This window comes from Leptosomus discolor, chromosome 19 (genome assembly GCF_034619465.1).
Source record: "Leptosomus discolor isolate bLepDis1 chromosome 19, bLepDis1.hap2, whole genome shotgun sequence".
Classification (NCBI taxonomy): domain Eukaryota; kingdom Metazoa; phylum Chordata; class Aves; order Leptosomiformes; family Leptosomidae; genus Leptosomus; species Leptosomus discolor.
Window position 1 is genome coordinate 9,917,773 of NC_141409.1, and position 25,913 is coordinate 9,943,685.

At 51.7% G+C, this 25,913-nt stretch overlaps 1 protein-coding gene across 2 annotated transcripts; it reads left to right on the forward strand.

Annotated features, from left to right (window-relative positions):
* Nucleotides 1-687: 687 nt before the first annotated feature.
* On the forward strand, nucleotides 688-25,913 carry ADAMTSL2 (ADAMTS like 2). Of its 2 annotated transcripts, none has more exons than XM_086475719.1 (18): nucleotides 688-798; nucleotides 1,858-2,003; nucleotides 2,595-2,670; nucleotides 3,055-3,157; nucleotides 4,846-4,991; nucleotides 5,092-5,215; nucleotides 6,173-6,253; nucleotides 7,214-7,389; nucleotides 8,351-8,693; nucleotides 9,390-9,771; nucleotides 15,177-15,280; nucleotides 17,200-17,326; nucleotides 19,490-19,703; nucleotides 21,823-21,978; nucleotides 22,723-22,893; nucleotides 23,025-23,201; nucleotides 24,356-24,500; nucleotides 25,795-25,913. In XM_086475719.1, exons 1-18 carry the CDS (start codon nucleotides 688-690, stop codon nucleotides 25,911-25,913), a joined length of 2,901 nt encoding a protein of 966 aa, XP_086331845.1. The 2 variants fall into 2 exon arrangements, with proteins under 2 accessions (XP_086331845.1, XP_086331846.1); XM_086475720.1 differs by having other exon boundaries at nucleotides 1,861-2,003.

Here is a 25,913-nt window from a genome sequence, read left to right on the forward strand (position 1 = left end):
TTTGAGCTGGGTTTTATTTAAGAAAATGGCATTCTGGGTTACTCTCTTTCATGAGGCAGACGGAGAAAGATGAAAGGCTGACACTTGGGATACTTCATTTCTGCTCTTTAATTGTGGGTGGTTTCTTTTCTATAAGAACAGGCTCTTCCCTGGGAATCGGTGGGAATTGGAGTGGAATGAAAGAAAAAATAAAAAGGAAAAATAATGGCTGTTAATTGCATTTTTGTGTTTATGAAGCTTTTAATCTCATTCTTCTAGTAGCGATTCTGTAAATGGGGATATTTAAATGCACAGCTTTTATAGATCCAGGGACACTTCTTGTTACTTGCTGCCTCTTGTGCAACGCTTGCTTTGGTGTAAACTACGCTTTCTTCCAAGACAGGCTTGGAGCCTCAGCTAGCACTGGTGGTATCAGGTGCAGCCACTGGGAACCAGTGCAAAGTTGTGGTTTGGAAGATAGCAGCCAAGACGGGATGTGAACCTGTACCGTGTTAATGCTTCCACTAATTAAATATAGCTTCAGGATCAAGCCCTTGCAGTCACTGGTGGTTGGTGTCACTTAGCTGACCGGGAATGCTGAAGAAGATGCGTGCTGTGTAACCCAGGCTGCAAAGCAGCCCCTGCTCTCAAAGGGCGGTGGGGCTGGATGGGAATTTTGCTTAGTGTGGTGTTTGGTTGCTTTCCAGGATGAAGATATCTAAGTGGAGGTGGAGCAGCATCTCCATCAGTGCGCGATCCCAGCTGAAAGGCACCCTGGCCCTTCTTCTTGTGGGCAACGTTGCCTTTGTGATAGCTCAGGTGAGTGTGTTGCCTTGCTGGGGGATCTCTGGGCTTTCAAATGGTGTGGGGTGCGGGATGGGTCACCCCTGGGACTTGCAGGACTGGTCTGTGCACGCATCAGGTCTCCAGCAAGTGTGAGGACATACGACTTGGCTTAGCTCTTTAATCTGGGCTTCGCCTAAGCTGTACCTTCCATGGCTAAGAGCGTGCACAGATCATTTCCAGGGCTCTGAAAGGCCATGTCCTGCTCTTGGGTGAGCATCACTTCCTCCATCCCTGCAGTGGTTGGGGCTTTCGTTCACTTTGCATGGAATATTATCCCTCCCTCAGAAAAACACAGAATTAATAGAACTCCCCTAAGCAGCATGTGATTCTGGATGGAAAAATACATCCCCCCCCCCCCAGCAATGAGCAATAGCTGGGACCCCCCAGGAGAATCTGTGCCCCTTGTGAAGGGCTGTGGATGCCTTACTGAACGCGGGCATGTGGTGGTGAGGCTGCTGGCGGAGCAGCTCCTTTGCCCTCTGATGCGTGGTCACACTGCTGCCTGCAGTGGCTGAGGGGTGGGAGTGGGGGCTGTCGGGGACCCACCTGACGTGACAAACCTGTACTTGCAAAGACAGCACATGGGCTCCTCCAGCCTACTAGCATCCACTGGCATGCTTTCATGGTTCTGCAAGGGTTTGGTTAAGCTTTCAGTGAAGTTTTCGGCTACAACTGGCGCTTCAGCTCCCTGAATTCACTGTGGAGCAAGAGTCAAAGAGCACCAAAGGACTTGGAGGGTTTAGGATTGTTTGGGAGCTCTATTTTGCCAACTGAGTGAAACAATGAACATTTCCTTTCCTGAGGAATCCCAAATATTGCCATTTCATTCCAAATTGTAATGAAAACACAATTGGAAAAATGTAGGGTTTCTTGCAAGATGGAAATCTCAGACTTGACCTCAAGATGGGGAAGGAGATGCCCTGTTGGCTGAGGGCAGGCTGGGCAGGGGATGCCCTCAATTCCCCCCGCCAAAGCTCTGCAGTGCAAATGCTGACTGCTGCATCTCTTCCCCCACCTGCCTGATGCTCCGAGCAGGACCTGACGCAGACCTCCAACAGCCTGGAGGAAGGGGCAGACGTCACCGCGTACTGGTGGGGCGAGTGGACCAAGTGGACGGCGTGCACCAGGACCTGCGGGGGAGGCGTCAAGTCCCAGGAGAGGCACTGCCTGCGGCAGAGGTACGGCACCCGTAGATTCCTGGAGCTAAACTTGATCCAGAAGGTCATGAAGCACTGGTGAAAAGGTGTTGTCTGGCAAACCCTGCTGGTGCAGAAGGCAAGTATGTCCCAAGCATGCTGCCGTGAGGATGCTGTGCCCTGGGCATCCCTGCCAGGAGGACCAGCCAAGCTATTCCTGTGCTAGCCCTGGTGTTTCTCCCGTGGGGATTAGTGCAGATGGGCAGCAGACCTAGTGTAAGCCTGTCCTCAAGGCTTCTGGGCACAGCAGCCGGGACACAGTGGTGCAGGGTTGGTTGAGGAACCGCAGATCCTGGGTGCTCTGTGCACGGCTCTGACCTCTCCGGGCTGTGTGGTTGCCAGAAGGCACCTTGCAAACCTTGTCCCCAGGCCCTCGTCCCTGTGATACCTCCTAGGACGCTGTAATAAGAATAGTTGATGGTGCAGGTAACAGAGCCAGAGAGACCTTTGCTATCGACCCCAGTGAGGCTCTGCTACATGGAGACCAACCTGACAGAAGCAGGGGACAAATATGTTTAAAAAAGAGGAAAGAAGAGTTTCTGAACCCGGTCTAACCACCATTTCTTTATTCAGAAGAAAGTCAGTGAGCGGGCTGGCTAATAAAACGTGCACTGGAACATCCAAAAGATACCAGCTCTGCAAAGTACAAGTAAGGATATCCTTCTTCTCATCGGGAACACTCAGTGCAAAATGTGGAAAGCTCTGCTTGCTTTGTGCAATGGCATTTCTGAGGGACACCATTTGTCCTGTAGCTGTCACCCCGTTGCCCCTCCAAGCAACTGGAGTTCCCTTCCTCGGTGCCCATCACTGTTGTGTCGAGGCTTTGGGCCTTTTGCCTGTGCTGGGGGCCATAAAACCCAGTGGGTGGTTCTTGCACCATCTCCCAGGGAGGGTCCCCTGGCTGTCCCTGCAGTGGGAGGAGGAGGAGGAGGATGGGTCAGGCAATGGAAACGCTCCTTGCAGCCGGTTGAGATGTGCCAGAAATCTTTCCCACATTTTGTTTTCATCAGGATATTAATGTATCCCATTCTAGGAGTGCCCTGCGAACGGAAGGAGCTTTCGAGAGGAGCAGTGTTCATCATTTAACTCCCATGTGTATAACGGCAGAACGTATCAATGGAAACCTTTATATCCTGGTAACAAGACATTCTTTGTGTGTTTCATAATGCTTAGCCAAAATATTTTGATAGTTATGATGCTATAGCCTGCAGGAAGGCTCCTCCTCTGCTCTTTTAAAGTGATTTTTCAGAGACACAATCAGCTGTCTCCCAAGTTCAAAGGCGTGTTTTGCAGCTGCAGGGTAGCTTAAAAATAAAATAACAACATGAATTTATGGCTGTAGCCTGTGTTGGTCACAGCTCCCAAGGACCAAAGAGCTGAAAAGCTGGAGGAGGATGCGAGAGCGTGGGGTGATGGGCTGTGAACAAGTGTCCTTTGAGCTGGGGCCACTACTGGCTGCGTTGCATTTCGGTGACATTTGCTCACTCCCACACCCTTCGTGTGTCCTGTCAAACGTCACCAAGATGCAGTCAGTCAGTTTGGTCATCTGGGGTGAGCGACACAGAACTGCAGAAATAACCTAGGAGTCAGAAGCTGAGATTTTATTTAATTCATAGGCAACTAACTCCCATCAAAATCAAGCGTTAAACAAATCTCGGCCGATTTTTTTAGAGCTGTTGGGAACCCAGGACCCTTCTGCTGAGGAGGAGGCTCCTGAGCGCTGGTTCTTCAGATTCACAGTGCCATTTGGGTGTCTAAAAATAGAGCGGGGATCTAATGCAACTGTCTTATTTTAGGGGTCCCTGTACATACCTAAGAACAATTATGCTTCACGAAATGACTCGTTGCCTCGTTTTATGTGAAACAAGCCCCTGCCTTGCCAGCCTTGTTGGCAGGGTCAGCGTGGTAGAACTTGGCCCATGGCAGACTGGTAGCTCTAGCTACTTGGCTGCTTTTGTCCCTTTCCTATGGCAAGGTGACAATTTCTTTAAACACATTTGCTCTTCGAGATGATTCACCAGCATAGTTACAGTGAATTGTTTTGTTTTTTAGCAGGCGTTCACGTGGCTCCTGGGGGATTTGCAGAATAATGTTTTGACATTGATGCTGCCTTGCTTGGGCGCGCAGGCCAGTGGGTATATGACCGCTCGCTAGTTGGCGGAGTTCAACACTTAGCATTGGGTTTCTGGTGTAAATATGAATTTGTCGGTTGCTTCCTGTGGATATTTGTATAATGTGGGACTACGGCGCCAGTGGATGCAGCCAGCCAGTTGCCTGCAGAAAGCAAAGGGCAAATTAAGTCCAGCTTGGGTGAACTTTTATGGAAAAGTTCTTATGTTTGAAGCTGCTATGGTTTTGGATATAGTCCTACTCGTATGGGTATTTATAACAGTATATCTATGTTAAATGAACTCGTGTATTAAATGTTGATATGTGAACATGCATATGTGGGGTTTTTTTTGGTAATGTGTGCATGTATCACTGCTGCAAGTCCTTGCACAGAGCAGTGGCTGTTCCTGCATCAATGCATCCCCTGGGCTGCTGCTGGTGATACTGCTGGCATCCCTAGGTGCACCTCTCCCCGGCAGCGGAGAGGACTGCCTGGCTGTGCAAAGGTTTGCAGCAGTGGGCTGGTGCTCTGTCAGAAGCGCGATCTCCTGTCCAGCCTGAAACGCAAGAGATGGGAGCTTCTGAACTGCTGGCTGCTGTGCAACTGTGCTGGTGCTGCTGTTGTTTAGCTTGGCAGAGATTCGTTGACATTGGTAGGATGAAAGTTATTGTGTTTCTGCTGTTTTGAATGTGTCTTTATATCCTTTCCCCTTAGATGACTATGTTCACATTTCTAGCAAGCCCTGTGACCTCCATTGCACCACTGTGGATGGTCAGAGACAGTTAATGGTTCAGGCTCGGGATGGAACATCCTGCAAATACACTGATTTCCGAGGGGTTTGCGTGTCTGGAAAATGTGAGGTTGTTAAACATTATAGCAAAAATATTGTTAGTAGCATTCAGAAAATTAAAAATTGCGACACTTGCCTGACCCTCAATACTCTATTTGTGCATTTCTTAGCCCATTGGATGCGATGGCATTCTCTTTTCCACCCACACCTTGGATAAATGTGGAGTTTGCCAAGGAGATGGGAGCAGCTGCACTCACGTAACCGGCAGTTACCGGAAAGGAAATTCTCATCTTGGTAAGGCTTTTTTTGGGGACCTTTTGCTTTATTTGTACCAGAGGGCTATTTTCTAAATGTACTTTTTTTTTTTGGTAAATTGCTTTCAGCTCTTACCAACTGTCCTGCTTCAGTTTTCCCCGTGTGGTCTATGTGTGTTAACGCCACTTGTAAATTTGGGCAGGGAAAACTTTCTTTAAAGAAAACCAGTAACTTCGCATGGCCTTTGTCAGAAGCCTGAGGTCTCTGATGCTGAATGGTGCAGAAGGGTTATGCAAGAGGCTGGCGTCTGTTCTAGCCTTCCTTCTCATGACCCAATAAGACTAGAAATAAATGATTTGCAATAACAGGAAGGGAAGCTATTTTGCAAGACCAGGATTTCCAAAATTAGTGTGATGTAAAGCAGCAGAACCTACTTGTCCTAAATATAGCAGTCTAACTCGGGAATAATGATTAATGTTCTCTGAGGGTCAGTTTAAGACAGAGCGAGGTGCAGGAACTTTGGCGGCCTTAGGAGGACTTGTCCCACCACTTACCTGGTGCTAGGCAAGGGGGAGTTGGAACGAGTTGTAATCTCTTGCTGGCATTTTGGGAAGATTGGCTAGCACAGCGTTCAATACTGAACGACAGGACAGCTTCTGTAGCTAACAAAGCAGTCTTCAGATATCTTTTCTTACATCAGTTTAGACAAATGTGATTTTTTTGTGTGTAAGGTTTGCATCCTTTCCCTCCCGCTTGGCAGTGTTTTTCCACCATAAACCAGGATGCATAGTTCACACATTTTTCTCTTCTAGTATTGATAAGATCCTGTTTGCAGCCTAAGAGTTATCAACATTAGGGTTTTTTTAATGTAGAACTCATTAAAAATAATTTTGGCTCGAGGCCAGTTTGCTTGATATATTGCAGTTTTGACTACCAAGAGTTTCGTTCAGATTATTTGTTACAAGGTTCCTTTCGTTAATCTGTAGTTTCCCATAGGCTATTCTCTGGTAACGCACATTCCTGCTGGAGCGAGGGATATCCAGATAGTAGAACGGAAAAAATCTGCAGATGTTTTGGGTGTGTATAACCTCTTGGTACTTCCCTAGAATGCATGCCTAGCTGATGCTTTTTCCAATCCGAAGCTGAACGTAGTTTTATTGCAGACATGAGCTAAATCCGTGGTCAATGTAAATCACAACCACGTTGTCTAAGCCAGTGCGTTTCTCTTCGGTCTGAGCACCTGGGCTGTGCACAGCAACACTTTGATGGCTTTAATGCAGAAACTCTTGGTCATTATTGCTACTTCAGTGTGGTATGACAAACACACTGGTGCTGGATCGCAGATAGCCAAGTGACTTCACCTCCCGTGTGATCCCCTCGATCTTCTCCTGCTTGGGGAATGTGCAATGGCCACATGACCACAGCACTGAGGAGATGTGACCTACGTGTCGCCTCGCTGAAGCGTTGGTGGCCCAACCATCTGTCTCTTGATGGGAATGGCAGAGCTGCTTGGGAGGAGTGTGGAAAAATCGGGACTTGCCCAAGAGAAACACATCTGCAACCATCGTGTTCTGCTGCCTCAGAGGCTCGTGGCCATGTGCAGGAAGGCTTGAATGAAAAAGGCTTGATTTAGCATGGTTCTGGGCTAGCTCTGCATGACCTGTCTTGGGCCACCGCTGGCATCAGCTCCCAAGGAGGCAACTCCTGCTGTTGGCCATCTGACAGCCTGCTTACTGTCTGCAGAGCTGTGATTATTACATGTTCGTGCTGTGCTAGTGCTAGTAGGGTGAGAGGAGCCAGGGACTAGTGCAAGCCACATACCCAGGAGCTCGCAGTGTAGAGGGATGCGTGGCCTCTGAGCACGTACTTGCACGATACGTGTTGGAAATAGGTGACAAATGCATTGTAACGTAGGAGAAATACTTGTTTTATTTCTGTGACACTCTAACGATTTTATCCCCTGAATGAACAAGTGGCAACATTGCAGACCTCTGCTCTTACATGTGACGACGCTGATTTTTTCTCTCTCCTTTGAAGCCGTGGCTGATGAAGCCGGGTACTATTTCTTCAATGGGAACTACAAAGTTGACAGTCCAAAGAACTTCAACATTGCAGGCACAGTGTTCAAGTACCGCAGGCCCATGGATGTGTACGAGACCGGCATAGAGTATATTGTTGCACAAGGACCAACAAATCAAGGGTTGAATATCATGGTGAGCTTTGACTTTTCCAGTTTGCAAGGCTAGGGGTGATGGGGAAGGGAGAATCTATATTGGATCGAGGAAGAGGTGGACATGAGAGCAGAGTCCTGCCGTGGTTTCCCAGCTTTCGTGGGCAACTTGAGGAGAGGAGTGGGAGCAGTGACTGCGCCCAGTTCCTTGCGCAAACCTATTTATATGCACCTGCACTCTTGGATGCAGACAGGGCTGTGAATAATGAATGTGGGCTTGGTAACCCCTCTTTCTGCCTGGAGATGATGTCTCTGGCACTATGGGGGGATTTCTTTTCTACTCCTTGGCATTTTTATCCAAGTTAACTAGCAGAAAAAGTAAAAATAAGAAATTGGACCAGATAGCTTAGACAAGTGCACAAAACTTAAACCCCAATCCTTTCTTGAAAGCAAACCATCTAAAACCAGGCACATGAAGAAAAATAATTTAATTTTCCTCTGGGCAGCCAGCCAGAGTCCAACTCTTGCCATCTTTCATGTAGCCCTGAGCTCTGGAAGAGGAAGGGATGGTTTCTTGGTTGCTTATAAAGCATTAGACCAGTAAGAGGTTGTAGTGCATCAGCTGTGAGTCCCCCATCCCCAGTAGGGATGTAGTAGCTGAAGAGGTGTGTGCATGCTCCTCATAAAGCCACAAAAAATGGGTTTGCGAGTGATGGTCAGGAACTTCTGAAGTGATTCTCCCAAGTCTTTGGCCCTCAGCGGCAGAGGTGGAAGCATGACCTGTGGCTCCCAGTCCCTGAGCTGGGGCAAATCCCCAGGGAAGTGCTGCCAAATAACCCTTTTAAAATTGTGCTGGGCTCCAGTTGTAAGAAGTTGGCAATACGATGGAAAGCAGAGTGGAAATAGCAAACTAGATGCTCGCCGACTGTTAAGTCCAAGATGAATCACAAGCTTTGTGTGCCATATATTCTCTGCATCCGACAATAAATTAACTTGTTTGCTAGGTCTGGAATCAAAACGGCAAGAATCCATCCATCACGTTTGAATACACCCTCTTGAGGAAGCCACACTCAAAAAATCTGCAGCCCATCTACTACACCTTCTCTGAGTCAGATAGCGAAGAGAGCAGAGAGTTTGATGGAGACGTGCCATTGGGTTTTATCCAGCACAATGCAACCTATTTTGGGAAAATCTCCAGGGAAAGGATAGACTTGGAGAACCAGGTGTTTGGAAGGCAGGACACGGAGGAAGATTTAAACTTGAGCAAAGGTCAGGAAACCAATGAGGTCTATGAAAGAGCAGAAACAATTGACTGTGAGCCAAAACTGAAGGGCAAACAACCCCAAGGTAAGGAGGAGACTTGGGCCTCACTGTTCTGCTTCTCAGAGCTCTTGTTGAGAAATGCTCTGTTTCTACCTCTGGTGATTCTGCTGGTTTGTTTTTTGGAAACCTTGGAAAGTTCTTTAAAACATCTCTGCTCATAAATCCTCTTTGCCCTTCAGGTTCTGGTTTCTGGCGGGTGGGGGGTGGCCATGGGTAAGGTCTCACTGCTGGTGCCCTGCTGTGCTTTGCCTTATGCCAATGACAGGAGGGAGCCCTGGGTGCACAGAATTCCCTGTCACAACATCTTCTGTCACCTCCCACCTCTCCACAGCCCCCAGTAACCTCCTTCCCATGCCGGTCCCTTGGGTATCCCACCACCAAACTGCCTTGAGTACTTTCCCAGCATGGCTGCATGGGCTCTGGGGCCGGGAGGGCATCTTCCTTTCTGACCTCTGCTATTGCTTGGGGCAGTGCTGGCAGGTGCTGAGCTCTCCTCTGGCCATGCGGTAGCAGGATGAGACCCACAGAGCTGCACACCCTTCCCAACAGGGTACAACCCCATGAGATTCCCTCTCCCCCAGACCCCAACTCCTGCCTCTAGCCTCCTGGGTGGCTGCTCAGGCTCCGGCGTGCCCCTGCTGCTCCGGGCTGCTTTCGCCTCCCAGCCTGAATGCATTTTGTGGTTGTCACTGTTGTTTCCCCCTGTTGGCTCCAATCTAGATTCAAACGTAACCAGGTCTACTTACCAGACAGACCATGACGACAGAGACTTCGACCCCAGGTTCACCTCCAGGGAATTCGTTTTGGAGAACGCCATCACGGACAAGCTGCTGGACAAGACCTCGGACTCCAAGGAGCTGGTGCTCAACATGACCATGAACAGCATCTTTGCCCAGGGAGACCCAATCAACTCCGTGGGGTCACATATTGACAGCCTCTATGTTGACTACGAAGACACTGATGGCATTGTGACCTACACCATTAATAGCACTTACATGGAGCTGAGCAACGGCAAAGCCATCAACGCATCTGCAGAGACGCCGTTTTCAAATGCCACTGTCACCATGACAAGCCCTCAAGGGAACAGAACCCACAAAGCAAGGTAGGAGACGTCTTTAATTATAGTTAATCCTGTTTATTGCTATTCTTGACTCATAATAGCCCTGTACTCAATACAGACCCCATTGCAGGGCTTCTGTCTGCTTTGGAAGGTAAGTGGGGGTAGGATGATGTATGTGAAAGCTTTCCGTTGGGGGTTAATTTGGAAGGAAGGGCCGGAGGTTTGGAAGCAGAAAATCAAGAGAGCACTTAAGCAAGAGGAAAATGCACTGCCTTCCTTAGTGGGGATGTTGGCAAATTCATGCTGGTGGCTGTCAGCCTGTGCATTGCTTTCTGCCTGTCATAGCCTGTTATCAGAGCCATGGCCATAAAGAAGCCTCTTCCTTTTGCCTTCTCTTGATGTCCTGCTCTGATTCCCCAGGCCCCTTCCTCTGAGTTCTGATGCAGCAGAAGTTGGTCATGGCCCCTTTTTGCCCACCCTATTGACTGCCACCCATGGTCTTCCTCACTTGTGTTGGCACGAACATGCTTCCAGCAGCTCCCAGGCACGGCCCTGCCTGCTTAACCTACTGCTGGAGAGGCAGAGCAGGACAACAGGAGCTCCTCTGCAGGGCCTGGGTTTGCTGCCCTGACAGATGCAGAAGCAGTGCAATTTGTCACTGCTTTGACAAGAATATCAAAAGCTTTCCGGTGGCAGCTCATGGGTGGATATTAGGACCATCACTTCAGGATTGCTTTTAATGGCTGGTTTGGAGTGGTAGTGTTCAAAAATGCAGTGGGAAGGTAAAAAAAAAAAGGCTTGACCTAGCTTTTAGCAGCAGAGTTTGTCAAGGCAAGGATAGGCTGGGTGGAAGGGAGTCTCAGGCTAGTGCTTGTCCACGAGTTTGTGTCTAGGGCCTTTTCTAGATACCCTAGGGCTGTCTGGGGAGCAGCCTTTATTCCCAGTGTGGGCAGATGGGGTCTGAGATGGGACCATTGCTGCAGAGCAGCAATCAGCCCTGCTTCGTGTGTAGCCACACATTGGAGCGCTCCCTGGAGAGCTTGAGGTGAAGTCAGGGCCGTGGGAGTCATCCAGGTCCCAGACCCACAGCTGTGGATTTGGCTCCTGCTGTGCACCCACCCAAGCTTCCACGCCTCCCCTGCTGCTTTGACTCTTCTGTCTCCCGGTCTTCGCCACCGGTAGAACATGGGTTATGGTGCTCAGCTTCAGAAGACATAAAGCACTGAGCAGATGCTCTCTGGTTATAATTAGCTGTATTTACCCAGAACTTACCCTAGCTTATGCTAAAGAAACTTATGCTAAAGAAAATGTCCGTGCAGCCAAACGTATCAACAAACTTCTTAATGATAAGAACATTAAAACATTGCCAAAGGTTTGAGTCTATCATCTCTTCTCGTGGCTTGGCTTGGAAACTTTGCCTTCAGTTGCCAAAGCAAGCATTTCATTAGCACTCTGACAGGCTGCCCTGCCTCACCGTGCTGCGGGGGCGAGGAAGGGGGCTGCCCTGCCCCTTGGGGCTCTCCTGGTCCCTGGCGTGCTCCCTGGGTGGCCTCGGCTGGCACCCTGTACCCCAAACCTCTCTCCCAGTAGCTGTTAAGTGGGGCTAGTGCATTCCTACCTCCTGGGAATACAAGGACGTTGACATGCTTTAAGGTTCGGAGCAGCTTGGCTGTTACAGGACAATCACAAAAGACTCTCAGCAGTTCTAGTGCAGTTTTTCTGTGGTGCTAAAAAGCTCCTTGCACTATCCCTGGCTGCCCATCTATTGAAAACACAGGGCAGGGATTTAAACCCCTTCAGGAAGGATACCCAGCATGGCCATTTCTATTCCCCCATTCTTCCCTTGGTTTTGGTCTACAGTGTTCCCTCTTCTTCCCCCACTCTAGAATAAAATACGAGCTTTTAAAATCTAAATGGTAATATCCAAAAAAGTTTTTTTGCACTGGCCAAAAGGCTGTATCCAGGCCCAGCTGGGGCTATAGCTTGGGCTGAGAGATGCACAGCTCCTCACTGGCTCCATCCCTTGCTGTGGGGCTGTGGTGGGGGGTTGAAAGGCCAGTGGAGGCAGATGTGGGGCATCTGGCATGTAGGAAACATGCTGCTTGGAGGCCTGTCAATTTATTTAAAAAAAAAAATAGAGGGGGAAAGAAAAAAGGCAACAAAACAAGTCGTGCCTCATTTCAAGAGGCCTCACCCATGGCTTGGAGGCATCACTCTCCTCCCCGGCAGTTCAGAAAGTCCCGTAATGTCATTGACACCTGCATGTGTGGGCACTTGTGGAGGAAGGAGCGACGGGCACGCTTGCAGGCTTGGGGTCTGGCTGTTCTGCCACCGCTGCGGAGATGGGCGATCATCGCTTCCAGGGGATGGGACAGAAGGGATTGTGTCAGGACAGCCTGCTTGTGCCCAGGCCTTTATTGCTTCCTACAACTCTTTATTTATTTCTTCAAGTCTAGTTGCAGTCATAACACTAGTCACCAACCTATATCTCCTGGGTGGGAATGATGGATGAGGAGCCCCAGCTCAGCTCACTGAGGCCAGGGTTAAAGCTCCTGCTGGCACCTGACACAGCAGGATAAAGCCCGTACCGACAGTGGGATGTGGGTCTGGGTTTGAGGTGTCACAGGCAGGGTGCTGGTGCACCAGGCATGTGAAGGGCGTTGGGGATTGGACTTGTTCCTCCAGGAGGAAGGGAGGTGGAGGGGACAGCCAGAAGCTGCACTGAAGGAAATGGTGGTGGGGCACAAGGGAAAACCTCTGGCCCTGGGTGTGGGGCAGGGTGGGGGATTTCCATCCTTGGAGATGGGCAAAACTGTGCAAGGCCCTGTGGGGCCCAGTCTGTTGTTGGGGTCAGCCTAATTCCAGGCAGGAACTTGGACTTGAGACCTCCCAAATCCTTCCCAGGCTCAGCTGGGGATGGACCGTGGCTTTTTTTTTTTTTTTTTGCTCCTTTTCATTCCCTGTCAATGAACAAGCGAGGGAAGATCATCTCTTTGCAGACTGTAACCAGCCAGTCCGTACACACAGGACAGTGTTGGTTAGAGGTGGGGCATTTTCTTTCTTTCTAAACTGTTGTAGCTCTCAGTGTGGATGGGGTTACCCAGTCATAGGAGCACCTTGCACCAGCATGCTGCGTTGTATTTCCTCTGGGAACAAGCCCAGATGGGAGGGGTGGGTGGCTCTTGTGCCGTGGTAGGGATGCAGTGCTGCTTTTCCTCTCCTGGAGCAGTTAAAACCTTTCCATGGTGTGGTGGGGCAGATCCAGGCACCCTTCACCTCTCATGCTGCAGGGTGTGCAGACAGGGCTGATCCTGCAACAGCAGCCACGTGTTTCCCCCTTTGCTTAAAAATAAAAAACAAAACCATGAAATAAGATACAGAAGTGTGAGCCCAGAGACTCTGGGTGTGGATCTATGGTGTTTGTGTGCACTTGTTAGGATTATTCTTCTGCTATGGGGACTATTTTGGGAAGATGGGCAGCCAGACCTCAGCTGGGGGTGAGGGACTGGTGCTAATTTTTGGTACTGTTGCTTGAAAAGCAGAAGCAAAGTGCAGGCAGGGAAGAAAATACTTGACTTTATAATGAAGTTCATAATGAAGAGGAAAAATAAAGAGAAAAGCTGACCAGCTTTGTGGGACAATATGCTGCTGTTTGCATTTAGAGGAGAACAAAATGACAGTTTTGTTTTTGCTTGAAATGGTAAGAGAGCTAAATGCTGCCCTATGACCAAATGTCTGATTTATCTGGAAAGAACTTGTCCCCGCAACCTCGTTACGTGTAGAAGAAGCTCTTTATTTAGGATCGCATACATTAAAGGGACACTGTTGAAAGAGTATTTTTTTTTCTGACCTCAGATGTGGCATAAAGCTTATTTTGAAGCTTATTTTCTCCTTTCGAGAGAGAGGAGTCTTGGTCACAGGAAAACTTTGTGTTTACCCAGAGAGCAGGGTATAGACCGGAGGATCTAGGTAATACCCCGTTTTGCAGGCAAATTAAAGTACAAAAAAGCAGATGTTGACTATGTTTTAATGGATCTTACTGAAAACTGTCATCTTGTGAGCCCTCTTCTGGCTGGGTGGCAGTGGGCAGCACACCAACGGCAGCCGGGGCTGAGCCAGGATCAGGGGCTGATGCGGGTCCCCAGGCAGAGCTCTTCTGGCAAGATAAAGCACTATTTATAGTGAGCCGAGGTTGTTATTTTTCCACAAAAAATAGTCACATTCATTTCAGTTCCATTTCAAACGCAGGAAGCGACCATTTGCCAAACTGACAGAGGCAAAATCAACAGGGAAAATGAGATTGTTGTTGTTTTTAATCCTTCTGGAGGCTCAGTGCTGGCGGTGGAAGGAGGGTGGGTCTGAAAGGAAACGGCTGGATTCTCAACAGTGTCCTTTTAAAGGTTGATTTGATAGACTGGACTTGAACTTTTTCTTAGGAACAACTAAATAAGGCAATTTCAGAGCTTCTGCTGCCTAGAAATCATACAAGCTGCATATCTCGCCAGGCCAGAGACAACTGGATGTCAGGATACAACCTTGTACGCTATTTCAGTGTAGCTGTTTCAAGGGTTTGAACAAAGGTATGAGAACAGAATTGAAGCCTTTTGTTGTAAAGGTGCAGTATCCCTGATGTGTTATAACCTCACAGCACGTAGGATGCACTGAACTGGGAGAAGCTGCTGTTCTTGGTTTGACAAATGCTTTTTCGTACACCAGGCTGACTCCGTTACCCCTTTCCTGATGGTATTACATGTTTGAGCGCAGCGTGGATATGAGAGATGCAAATTACCTACCTAAAATAAAACAGAATAAACCAAAACAAAACCAGAGTGGCAAAAGCAGCGGGTAGGCAAGTGGCATGCCTTGGTGTTTAAAAGCAAAGTGTGCTTTGAGAAGCAAGCTTATAAACTCCTGTGCCACGTGTTGGCTTTCGGAAGGAGTGAGCTGCTGAGATTGGAGCAGCCAAAAGCTCTGCTGTGTTGAGCAGCACGAGTCGGCCTGCCCGGCCCTGGAGATGCAGGGGAGGAGATACTGCACCTTTAGTCACTGTATGCCGAGGGCCAGGTGTATTTGAGCAGAAAATGCAAACTTTGTTAAATTCTGAACTGTTTCTACTTGTGGGTATTTTTATCCCATTCTCTCTATTTCTAGACAGTGGAAGCTCTGCCTCTAACCGGGCTGGGGATTCTACTTGGGGCTCAGGACAGGTATGTTGTGAAACGAAACAAACCAATTAAAACAAACAAACAAACCCCAAAAAAATCAGAAAAACCAAACCCAACCGCCAAAAAAAAAAAAAAGCAAATCCCCTCCCAAACCCGAACCCAACCGAACTGCAGCCTGCTGGCAGATGTGTGTGTGTCTGACGTGGCCTATCACCGCTCGCCTTGTAAATGCCTTTGTTTTGTTTTGTTTTGTTTTGTTTTTTTTTGTTTGCTTATCGCTAGAAACAGATTGAAGTTGTTAAGAAAGGGCCAAGGTGTGAGTGCTGCTGACATGTACAGGTGGAAGCTTTCCTCCCATGAACCCTGCAGCTCTACATGCACCACAGGTAGTTATAAGAAGCAGCCAAATTCTGCACAACCGCTGAAATCACCTGGTGTGTGAGTCACTTTTATGTCTGTTAGGGATGGGAAGGACCTGGTGATGTGTAGGGGATCTTGTGCTCTCTGGAGCTGGTTTAGCAGGACCCCAAATCTGCTCCGCCTGGGTGCAAGGGCGGGGAGAGGAGCCGGGGGCTGAGAGCGTGCAAAGCCCAACGACCTCGCAGGCACGTTGGGGGCCGGGCGTTGGTGCCCAGCATGTCCATCATCCTGCAGAACACCCTCCCTTCGGGGAGCTCTGAACCTCACCTTTGCTTCCCAGCCCAGCGGGGATGCGCTGCGGCTTGGCAGGATCCCCAAAGCTGTGCTGAGTCTCAGCGTATCGCCTCCTTTTTCTTGACTTCTTCCCCTTTTTGACCATTCAGAAGGGTTTGAAATGCTCAGCTGCTTCCCCACAGAGTGAAATTTTGAAGATTGTTCAGCTCTGGCAGGAAACAAAACAGCATTTGGCTTTTTGATTTTTGTTTTTTTTTTCTCCCACTCCTTCTACCCTGGAGCCTGATCTCAGCTGCGAGGGCGTGAATCTGGAGCAGCCACGTAGATACCAGGGATATCAAAACCAAGCCTGTTCTCTTTTTGCATAAATTCCCCCTTTTTGCCCCTCAAAAACCTTCAAGCCACCTGATCTCTCTCCCCCTTTACTCCTCGGTCAGGGGGTCCTCACCCCTGTGAGCCCATCACTTGTGATGAAGCCTGCACGTGGGTTGTGTGCTCGCCTGCACCGCTCCCCAACAGGACCGTCCCTGAAACAATCCAGATCCTGCAGTGCTTCTGGAATTAGAAAGTGGGAAAAAAGGGGGAGAGAAGAGATAGCGATCTAAGGGACATCTTTAAGAGAGCAAATGCAAGGATTTTATTTTTAAAGCATTTGTTCTTGTCCAGCAGACATATGCCTGCAGTGTGCCAGTGGCCATCCCGTTCCCCGGGATCTTGTTAGCCACATGTTCTGGGACATTTTTGACTTCTTTGATCCCTTCTGAACAAATTTCCCCCTTGACCAGGCCAGCCTACGCTGCCCTGGTTTGCAGCTAGCAGAGAGAGGTATTACTTAAATTTCTCCTTTCTCATTGCCTTTTCTTAATGACATATTGCAGAGAAGCAATACCATGTCAAGAGCTGCAGATCTTTTTTTAGTTTCATGTAAACCATATGTTCCCGAGAGCTGCAATTCTTGTTACCTGCAGCCAGAGCAGCTTCCTGGTCCCCAGCCAGGTCCCAGAATGGACTTCACAGCATTTACTCTGGCACGGCAGGCTGCGGGGGAAAAGGTCTGAGTCTGACGACACTGGCTGCCTGCGCTTTCGGTGGGGGAGCAGGAGGGGCAGGTGCCTCCTTGCAAAGCCCCAGGAGCCCTTTCCCTGGCTCAGAGCACTGGCTGCACCTGGGGGCACCTGGGCCCAGGGGGGGTGTAATGCAGAGAGAGAGAGTGGGTGGACGGAGCTGGCTGGGGGAGTGTTTTTTGGTCGCTTCCACCCACGAGCCCAGCCGGGTGGGAGCTGATGGCTCTGAGGTGGAGGGAGCTGCTGAGCAGACTCGTTGCCCCGAGCGTTTCCTGTAAAAAAAAAAAAAAAAAAAAAGTGTTAGTCATATATTGATCTTGGTGGCAAGCCCTGGCTAGGGGTGGCCATGCCTGCCTTTGGAGCTGGCCAAACCCAACCGCGCTGCCCATGATGGCTGGGTGGCCACCACAGTCCTCCCCTCCCAGCAGCATCCATCCCACGGGCCAAAAGGTCCAGCTTGCTGCTTTCTGTCAGGAGGAAGTTTGGAAAATACAGCTAAAAAAAGAAAAAAAATTAAAATAAAAGAGTTTGGATGTCAAAATCACCAAGCGTCCTCTGTTGTGTGTGTGTATTCTCTTTGAAACTAGGAGTGATGTCCACATATGCTATGTGTGTTCGCTATGATGGGATCGAAGTGGATGATACGTACTGTGATGCCATGACCCGTCCTGAGCCCATCCATGAGTTCTGTGCTGGGAGAGAATGCCAGCCAAGGTACCAGCTCAACAGGGTGCTCCTGGGGGGCTCTGTGCTCCTCTTTTGGGGGAGGGGGGTTCGGTGTGGATTTGGTGGGCGGGGGGGCAGCAGGGATGGCCTGTCCCTCCTCCCCTAGTTGCATCTGCGCTGGGATTGCAGCAAGACTCCTCCTGAGTGCTTTAGCTCAAGCTGACGGGTTAAACCTTCTGTAAATCCTGGCAGAGTTTGCACCTAGGACTGCCATCTTCTTACGACACAGGCAGCGTCCTGCCCTGGCCTACGTGTGTGAATTGGGTGGAGGGGCTGGGCTTGCAAACTGCGCCGCGGATCCTGCTGGTCCCTTCAGCATCCTAACCATCACAGAGGTTTGCTGGTATCAGGGCAAGAGCTGGTGCAGAGGGGAACCCGTGCTGGGAGTCCTTCAGAAGGTTTCCCTTCTGACGCAGCGCTTTAACTGCAAAAGCGTTGACTGCAGCCCAGGCTGTACGTCTCGGGGCGCCTCCACTGCTGGCTTGTAACACGGGGCGGGCTCGTTGGAAAGGTTGCAAGCGACAGCAGTTATGGGCAGGACAGACCGGGGTCTGTCAAAGGCAGGAGGACTGTGATGGTGTCAGACTATGGGCAGGGCAAAGGGAGAAGCAAAGCTGTCTGGTGCGTGCCCTGGAATGGTGTCACTTGTCAATGGTGCAAAGCAAGACTAGAGTGATGCCAGGGACCAGGTGGGGCACTTGGTCTTTGGAGGGTGCTTGCTTTTGCCTCTGGTAATTGCGAAGGGGGACGGGGGAAGAAAGCACATGGCCTTTGCAGTGTAAGATCTCGTTGAACCTTGCACGTCAAGGCTGAAAGCCAGAGCAGGCTGCAACTGAGGCAAGAAAAGCGTGGGGAGATGGATGGTGCTACCGCTGGGAACATACCTGCCCTGCAGGCACCATGGGGACTTTAATCTCTATTTGCATTAACTTTGTAATTTTTTGGTACACCTACTAGGCCTGTTTTCATGCTTAGATTATCCCACTGGTCTTTTATAAAGCCACCCCTCCTTATAGTTGTGCTGTTCCAGCCCCATGGGCTTGCACTGTAAGAGAGAAGAGCTGCTCTGTGATTTACTGGTGATTACAGCTTGGTGGTGGGTAAACCAAGGAGCTGCCGACAGCTCAAACACGGCAGCCGAGCACGTTCGCTAGCACTTTGGCAGACGGGATGCTGCTAGGGCTGGCCACGCTTTTCTAACGGGAAGTGCTAAGAGAATTTTGCCTGATCTGGTCAGGAAAGACCTTGATTCCATCTCCCTTCTGAATCTGGGTGGCACCCCTAAATGTGTGACATTTCCCTAAGGCTGTGTGTTGGGCCTGCAGCCCCATGCGGGGGCAAGGCCGGCGTGCGGCCGGGGGACCTGGCTGTCCTGTTCGGAGCGTGGCAGCAGTGGGTGGCCCCGGAATGTCAATTCTGATCCATTTAGGTTTTTACATTTTTAGCTTATTCTTTACTTCAGAATTGCTCTAATGATGCTATACTGTAAAAATCTTGACCTTCTAATGTCTTTTTCCCTTGATTTACAAGCTGCTCCCCTCTTGTAACATCGGAACAGTAGTGACAGGGGACAGTAAGGGACAGGCAGTGCCTCGGACCAAATCCCATCTCTTCCAGCTCGTTGCATGACGTTTCCAGAGTTAGACTGATGGTGGTACATGAATGTCTGTCCCACCGGGGCTCAGACAGCTTTGTGTGACATTATTGCTGGGATTTGCGGAGTGATGGATGGCTGGTCCTCTCTGTGCTTTAGCTGATCAGGCAGGAAAAAAAAAAAAAGAGAGGTGAAACGTGGGCAAAAAGCATGGCAGAGAAATGTGCTGGCACACACGGGGTCACAGCCGGGGAGTGTGCAGCCTGTGGGTGACAAACGCTCTGGTCCGTGCCTTGTCGTGCCAGCACCTCCTTCATCTTGGCAGTCTGGTTTTAGCATCCACCGCTGCAGGCGTGAGCTCAGGTCTGCTGGGTAAAGCTACCAGACGTGAATATATCCCATCCCACAGGAAAACCTCTCACACGCTGGCAGCCCGGCTGCAGCTCATTCCTATTGCAGCCATCTCCCTCCAGCTGCGAGCAGGCAGGGCTTTCCCACGGGATGCTCCAGCCCCGGTCCAGCCGTACCCAACGCAATGGCCTCTCTTGCCTCCGCAGGTGGGAGACGAGCAGCTGGAGCGAGTGCTCCCGCACCTGCGGGGAGGGCTACCAGTTCCGCATCGTCCGCTGCTGGAAGATGATCTCCCCGGGATTCGATAGCTCCGTCTACAGCGACCTCTGCGAGTCGGCCGACATCACCCGGCCGGACGAGCGCAAGGTCTGCAAGAACCCAGCCTGCGGGCCCCAGTGGGAGATGTCCGAGTGGTCCGAGGTGAGTCCCCGGGGGGGGGGTTGGCCCGGCAGCGCTGAGGGCGAGCACACGTGGCCGCACTTCTCCGTTCCTTTTCTGACTGAAACTCACCCATGGCCATCAGAAACTCTGCCTTTTAGGACCACGGGCTGCAGTTGTTGCACGTGGACCAACATGCACCAGTGATTTTTTTTTTTTTTCTCTAAAATGAAGCCTTGGGGTCCACTCCAGGATAGGGAGGCCACCGCCATCGGTCACTCACAGCCTTTGGCCACGCGTAAGGTGCTGGCATTGCCCACTGAGACAGGGCAGGAGTCCGCAGCTAAGATCCTCCCACCACTACTTGCTGGCAGCCTCTTCAACCCGCAGAGCGTCAGGGAGGAGATCCCACCTCACACGCGTGTTACGTTCCCATAAACTCCCCTTCCTCACCTCCAATTTCACTGCACCACCTGGAGAATTAAACCTTTCCCTGGCTGTGCCTTAAGCAGATCCCTAAAGCAGTTGGAAGATGGTTTGGGGCGGTGCAGTGCTGCTCTTGCTTTAGCTCGTCTTGGGAAAACACGTGAAAGGGTTTGTGCCCCTGAATTCATCTCCAGGCACGACCAGCGCTCCAGCATGTCGCTTGCAAACATAAAACTATGGAAATGACCAAATCAGTGCTGTTTCCTTGGGGAGCTGGTCTCTGAGCTGGGGTGGCTGGGGAGCCAGTCCCCTGGCTGCCACGGGCGTTGGGCTGGGTCAGCACTCGGGGCGCCGGGAGGAGGATCCAGCACGGCTTGCAGCGAATGCGTAAAATACACAGGGGGTGTAACTATGCCCCCCTGCATTGCTAGAACACAGCCCTGCCTCTTCACTGCCTTCTGGCAGTGGGTGTGCATGGGGAGGAGGAGATTTTGGGCCTGTGTCTGTCTCCAGGCTTGCCTGGGGTGCCACCACCAGCCCCCTGCGATGGTGATGGCTGTGTGCAGAGCGTGGCATTTGTGCCCCGGGGTCCACACGCTCATTGACTCTCTGCATAGGAGCAAATGCCGTTCCTGCTCCCAAATCAAGCCCGGACCCCTTCTGAGCAAGAGCAGACTGAGCTCCGAGCCGAGCTGTCCACGGGTGCGAACCTGCCCCACGATTTACAGCATGAGGGATCGGACTCTTCCTCCTGGAAGGCTCCCAAAACACTTCTTGGTCATAACTGAAATGTCTCCTTTCCTCTGCAAGCCGGGGTGCATTGTTTCCCTCAAGTGGCTGGTGCATTCTCTGGTGTTGCAGGATGTTTTGACTTTCCCAGCTGGGTAGAGAGGAGCTCCCTGCGCACGTGCTGGCATGTTATTTTGACCAGCATAGCAAACCAGAATGGCTTTTTTTACAGAAACCTGTATTCTCCTCCAGCATGTGTCAGGGACAGATTGCTTGAGACAGTCCTGGAGTAGTTCATTCTTAGCCAGGAGCAAAGCTAATCTTGTTTGGATCCCATCTGAAGTAGGGTGCCAAGTTGGCTGGGGAAATAGGCATAAAAAAAAAAAAAAAAAAGCACATTTCAGGGATCTGAGGATTAACATATCAGCGTGGTGTGTCTGAGCGCTGTGCTGTTGACACTTTTCCCTGCTTTATGTTATGCATGGAGCAAATGTGTGTATGCGAGACTGTAGTAACTCAAATCCAGTTCTAAATAATGTCACTGGGCTGCACGGTGCTAAATTTATCCGTAGCATAAAAATCTCAGTTTGGAGAAAACATTCTCCAAAGAGGTGGAAAGGAGCTGGCTGTTCCTGGGAAGGAGGGGAGGGAGATCTGACCCTGTCTCTAAGTGACAGCTAAAACTTTTCGGCTCTGATCTGGCATTTTTGGTTGCTTGGGTTTTCACCCTCTGGCATCTGGCATTACTGAGCAGAGAGCTTGCACAGCACCCAGGCAGGATTCAGCCCTCCTGCACCTTAACCTGACTGCTGAAGCTGTTGAGGGGTCTTGGGGAAGAAGGGTGGCTTTGCTATGGATTGTTGTACAGTCACCTCTGCGTTGTCGGCATGTGTTTGTAGAGTTTCATGTTAAAAATGTGGAAAAAAAAAAAAGAAAAACAAACAGAAAGCAGCTCCCAGTTCCCATCACGGCAGGAGCCCCTGCTGAAGCTGTCCCCTCCCGGCAGTGCTCAGCCCGGTGCGGAGAGCGGAGCGTGGTGACACGGGACATCCGCTGCTCGGAGGACGAGAAGCTGTGCGACGCCAGCGCCCGGCCCCTGGCCGAGAAGAACTGCACAGGGCCGCCCTGCGACCGGCAGTGGACCGTCTCCGACTGGGGACCGGTGAGACCCTGGGGTGGCCGGCCGAGCGGCCAGCACGACCCATTGCAGCTGGCCCTGCTTGCAGGCTTGCTTGCGTCTCCGGTGCTGGGAGTTCGGGGCTGGGATCCATTCTCCCCGTTAGCTCCCAGCTCCGACAGACTCGCAGGCAGCCCCTTCTGCCTTTATTTTTTTTTTCCCTTCCTGCACCATTCTGCTACAGAGACCCCCGCCATCCAACGCTATTTTTACCCAGGTTTTGATACATTAGCATCAGCTAAAAATAAGTAGTTTCCATGGCAGCGGCGGCGCTGTGAAACCACTGTGCATCTCTGCAAGAGCAGCTGCAGAAGAGCCGGGGAGCGCTGGCTGCCTCCACCAGCGCTCGGGGCAGCGCTGCCTGGCCCTTTGCGGTGGCCACAGTGCAGCCACTTGCTTGGTCCCCTTTTGAGAGCCACCCCGGGGTTCCACGCTCGTGGCGCTTCCCCTCTTGCCTGGCCTGAGGGATGCTGAGTTTTGCTCAGCACCGGCACGATGGGGCCACGGGATATGTTGGCTGTGGTGGGGCTGCCCCAGGGAAGGATGCGCTGAGCTTCCCGGCAGCTGTTTTAAGCTGAGCCCCAACAATCCCTCCATGATTTGGGGAAGGTGGGGTTGGGGAGGTGGCTGAGCCCCATGGAGGCATCTCTGTCCCCGTTGCGGGGGCGGGGATGGAGCCGTGCTGCCTTCCCCGCCGCTGACCGCCCGCCGTGCCCGCTGCGGTTGCAGTGCAGCGGCGGCTGCGGGCAGGGCAGGATGATCCGGCACGTGTACTGCAAAACCAGCGACGGGCGGGTGGTGCCGGAGTCGCAGTGCAACCTGGAGACGAAGCCGCTGGCCATCCATCCCTGCGGGGACAAGAACTGCCCCTCGCACTGGCTGGCACAGGACTGGGAGCGGGTAAGTGCAGCCCCTCCGTGGGCTGGGGGGGGACACGGGACTTGGAGCAGGAGGGGCTTGGTTTTGGGGAGGGGATGGAGGAGGGATGCCCCGCGGAGGGGTCTCAGCCGGCCATGCTCGTGCCCCCGCAGTGTAACACCACGTGCGGCCGGGGCGTGAAGAAGAGGATCGTGCTCTGCCTGGAGATCGTCAACGGCAAGATCAAGACCCGCAACCCCGCTGACTGCGACGTCGCCAAGAAGCCCGTGGAGGAGACGACGTGCTTCGAGCGGCCCTGCTTCAAGTGGTACACGACCCCCTGGTCAGAGGTGAGGGGGGGAAGGAGCTGAGGGCAGCTCGGGGGATCCCTGGGAGGGAGATGGGGACGGGTGAAATGCTCTTCCTTCAAGATACACTTGCCCTGAACGTGCGGTGCCCCATCCCCTCGTACCAAGGGTCACACTGCCTGCAAAGTACCCCAAGGAGGTGGGCAAGTCTCTGCAGGACACAGCCCCAGGGGGCCCTTTTGCTGCACTGGCAGCTCGGGGCAGAGAGCCTGCCCTGCCACGGTGCAGTCGAGACTGGCTGTGCTCAGGGAGAACAGGAATGGGAGGAGGTGTTTGGGGTCAGCTTTGGCTTTTGTTCCTTTTTTTTTTTTTTCTTTTTTTTCCCTTTCTTTTTCCCCGCAGCTGCTGGTGGGAGGGTGGCTGGGGGTGTGTGTGGAGCCCACGGGGTGGCTGCCCTGGGGATGCAGAGTTTGGGGATGCAGAGTTGGGAGCACAGTTTGTCCCAGCACCCTGTGGTCCACAAAAGCAGCCAGGGTTCGGCAGCTAGGGGGTGAGCCCAGCGAGCGCGGGTGAGGGGCTGCAGCCAGCTCCCTGCAAGCCCTCCCTAACGCAGCCTTCCTCATCCGTGCTCCAGGCACCTCATTTTGTTTAGTCTTGCAAACCATCGTTGCAGCCTATAATTAGCCAAAGCAGCCCTGCTGTAATCCCAGCCTGACAAGGCATCCAAAGGGCAGCAGGCAGCAAGCACCGGGCCCAGGAGCGGCTTTCCAAACCCACCGCACAACGGGCAGAGACCCCAGCCCCACGCCCCAGGTGCTGGTGGGCATCCCATGGCCTCGGGGTGGCTGCAGCCACCCTGGTGCCACGGAGCAGTGGATGGACCGGGCCAGCTTGTTCGTGGCCCTGTGCAAGGGGCAGTGGGAGGAGGGAGGATCCAGTGCCAGGGGACTGGGAGCGCATCCACGTATCCCCAGGCAGAAGCTGTTGCAGGCGGCTGGTGGTGCTGGCAGAAAGGACGGAGCAAGAGGCCAGCAGTGCAAGGCTGAGACATGACATTTAGCCAGGGGAAGAAGAGTTCCCTGCCCTGACATCTCCAGCAAGCATGGTTTTTGGGGTTTTTTTTTAGCAGGTTCTGACTTAGCACAGACCCCCCACGACAGCAGGGTCTCGCCTCACCCCCTCTCTCTGTTCCCCAGTGCACGAAAACTTGTGGCATCGGCGTGAGGATGCGGGATGTGAAGTGCTACCAAGGGAAGGACATTGTCCGGGGCTGCGACCCGCTGGTGAAACCGGTTGGCAAACAGACCTGCGACCTGCAGCCTTGCCCCACAGAGCCCCCAGGTGAGCCCTGCTGCCGGCAGCACCCCCTGGCATTGATTTTCCACTGATGCCCCCCCCCAGCAGCACCACCCAGCATCTTAGCTTCCACCCACCCCCAATTTGATCGTCATCCCAGGGAGGATGTAAAGGGCACAGCTCTCCTTCTGTGCCCAAGTAATGGGGCACCGTGCACTCGCTATTTCCAGAGGTAACCTCGTTAAATTAAGGGGAGAGTTCAAAAGAAGCACGCCCTGACCTTAAGATAAAAGGGAGCTTTGGAGAGCTGACTCGGGGGCTGCTTCTGTGTGATTCCAGCTCTGTCTAAGAAGTTTCATCTGTGCCATTATTTTAATGATTTTTGGTCTCCAAATGTCCTGCGGGATTTGTAACTATCTCGTTATCTGACTCGTCTGCTGGCTCAAAGCCCCTGTGATCTTTAGTGAACACGCGGTTCTAATTCTTTAATAGGATTTGGGAATAAGGACGGTGTGGGAGAAAAGCATGAAAATGGGAGACAGATTTGGGGCCGGCTCCTGGCTCGGCTCCGGACCCGCTGGGTGCCCTCGGCTGACCTCTCCTGCAGGGCCTGGGGTGCAACATGGTGCTTGCGAGGTGCCTCGTGGGCCCCTTGTAGCAAGGTGCCTGCCCTAGGAGCAGCCTGGTTTCATGCATCCTACGGACTTTATGCAATATATATATATATATATATATATATATATATATATATATATATAACTGTAAATCCTATGGATTTGAAGCAAAATATTGCTCTGCAGGGAGCTGGGAGAGTGTCATAGCGGTTTCTGCCCTCCTCCCTCTCCTGCAGCTCGTTTGCCCCAAGCTCATGCTGTGACACTGCTGGATTCCCATTCTCACATAGCCTTTTTGGGGCAGAAATTGTGAATGCGTTGGGGTCACCCTGTGCCACGCCGGTGGAGGCTCTTGGCTCGGGGGCAGCTCAGCGCCAGGCTTCCTTGGTGGCTCCAGCCATCCCTGGGCAGCTCCGTTTCACAGGGAAGAGCTTGAGTTTTGGGGCTGGGACTAAACAAGGCCAGGCAGGTGTGATGAGAAGGTTGGCCCGTTTCATGCCTTTGCTCAGGTTGACGACTGTGTTTATGGAGAAGCTCTACGCTGTTTTCCAGGGGAAGCTCTGCCAGATATTAGGGAGGTGGCAGCTGCAGCCTGGGGGATTCGTTGCACAGCCCGTGGTGTTCAGGGCAGGCTGTGTATGGGGGGGAAAAGGAGCTCATGAGCTTGTAATGGTTTCTTTTCTTTTTCTTTTCCGTATCGGTGCCTTTTGCCTTCTCTCCACCAGACGACAGCTGCCAGGACCAGGCAGGAACCAACTGCGCTTTGGCCATCAAAGTCAACCTGTGCAGCCACTGGTACTACAGCAAAGCCTGCTGTCGCTCCTGCCGCGCACCCCACTCCTAG

Coding starts and splice junctions, on each gene's coding strand:
- ADAMTSL2 (XM_086475719.1), top strand. CDS start 688: ATGAAGATATCTAAGTGGAGGTGGAGCAGCATCTCCATCAGTGCGCGA. Junction 7,390..8,350: donor ATCAAGGGTTGAATATCATG/GTGAGCTTTGAC, acceptor CTTGTTTGCTAG/GTCTGGAATCAAAACGGCAA. Junction 8,694..9,389: donor GAAGGGCAAACAACCCCAAG/GTAAGGAGGAGA, acceptor GCTCCAATCTAG/ATTCAAACGTAACCAGGTCT.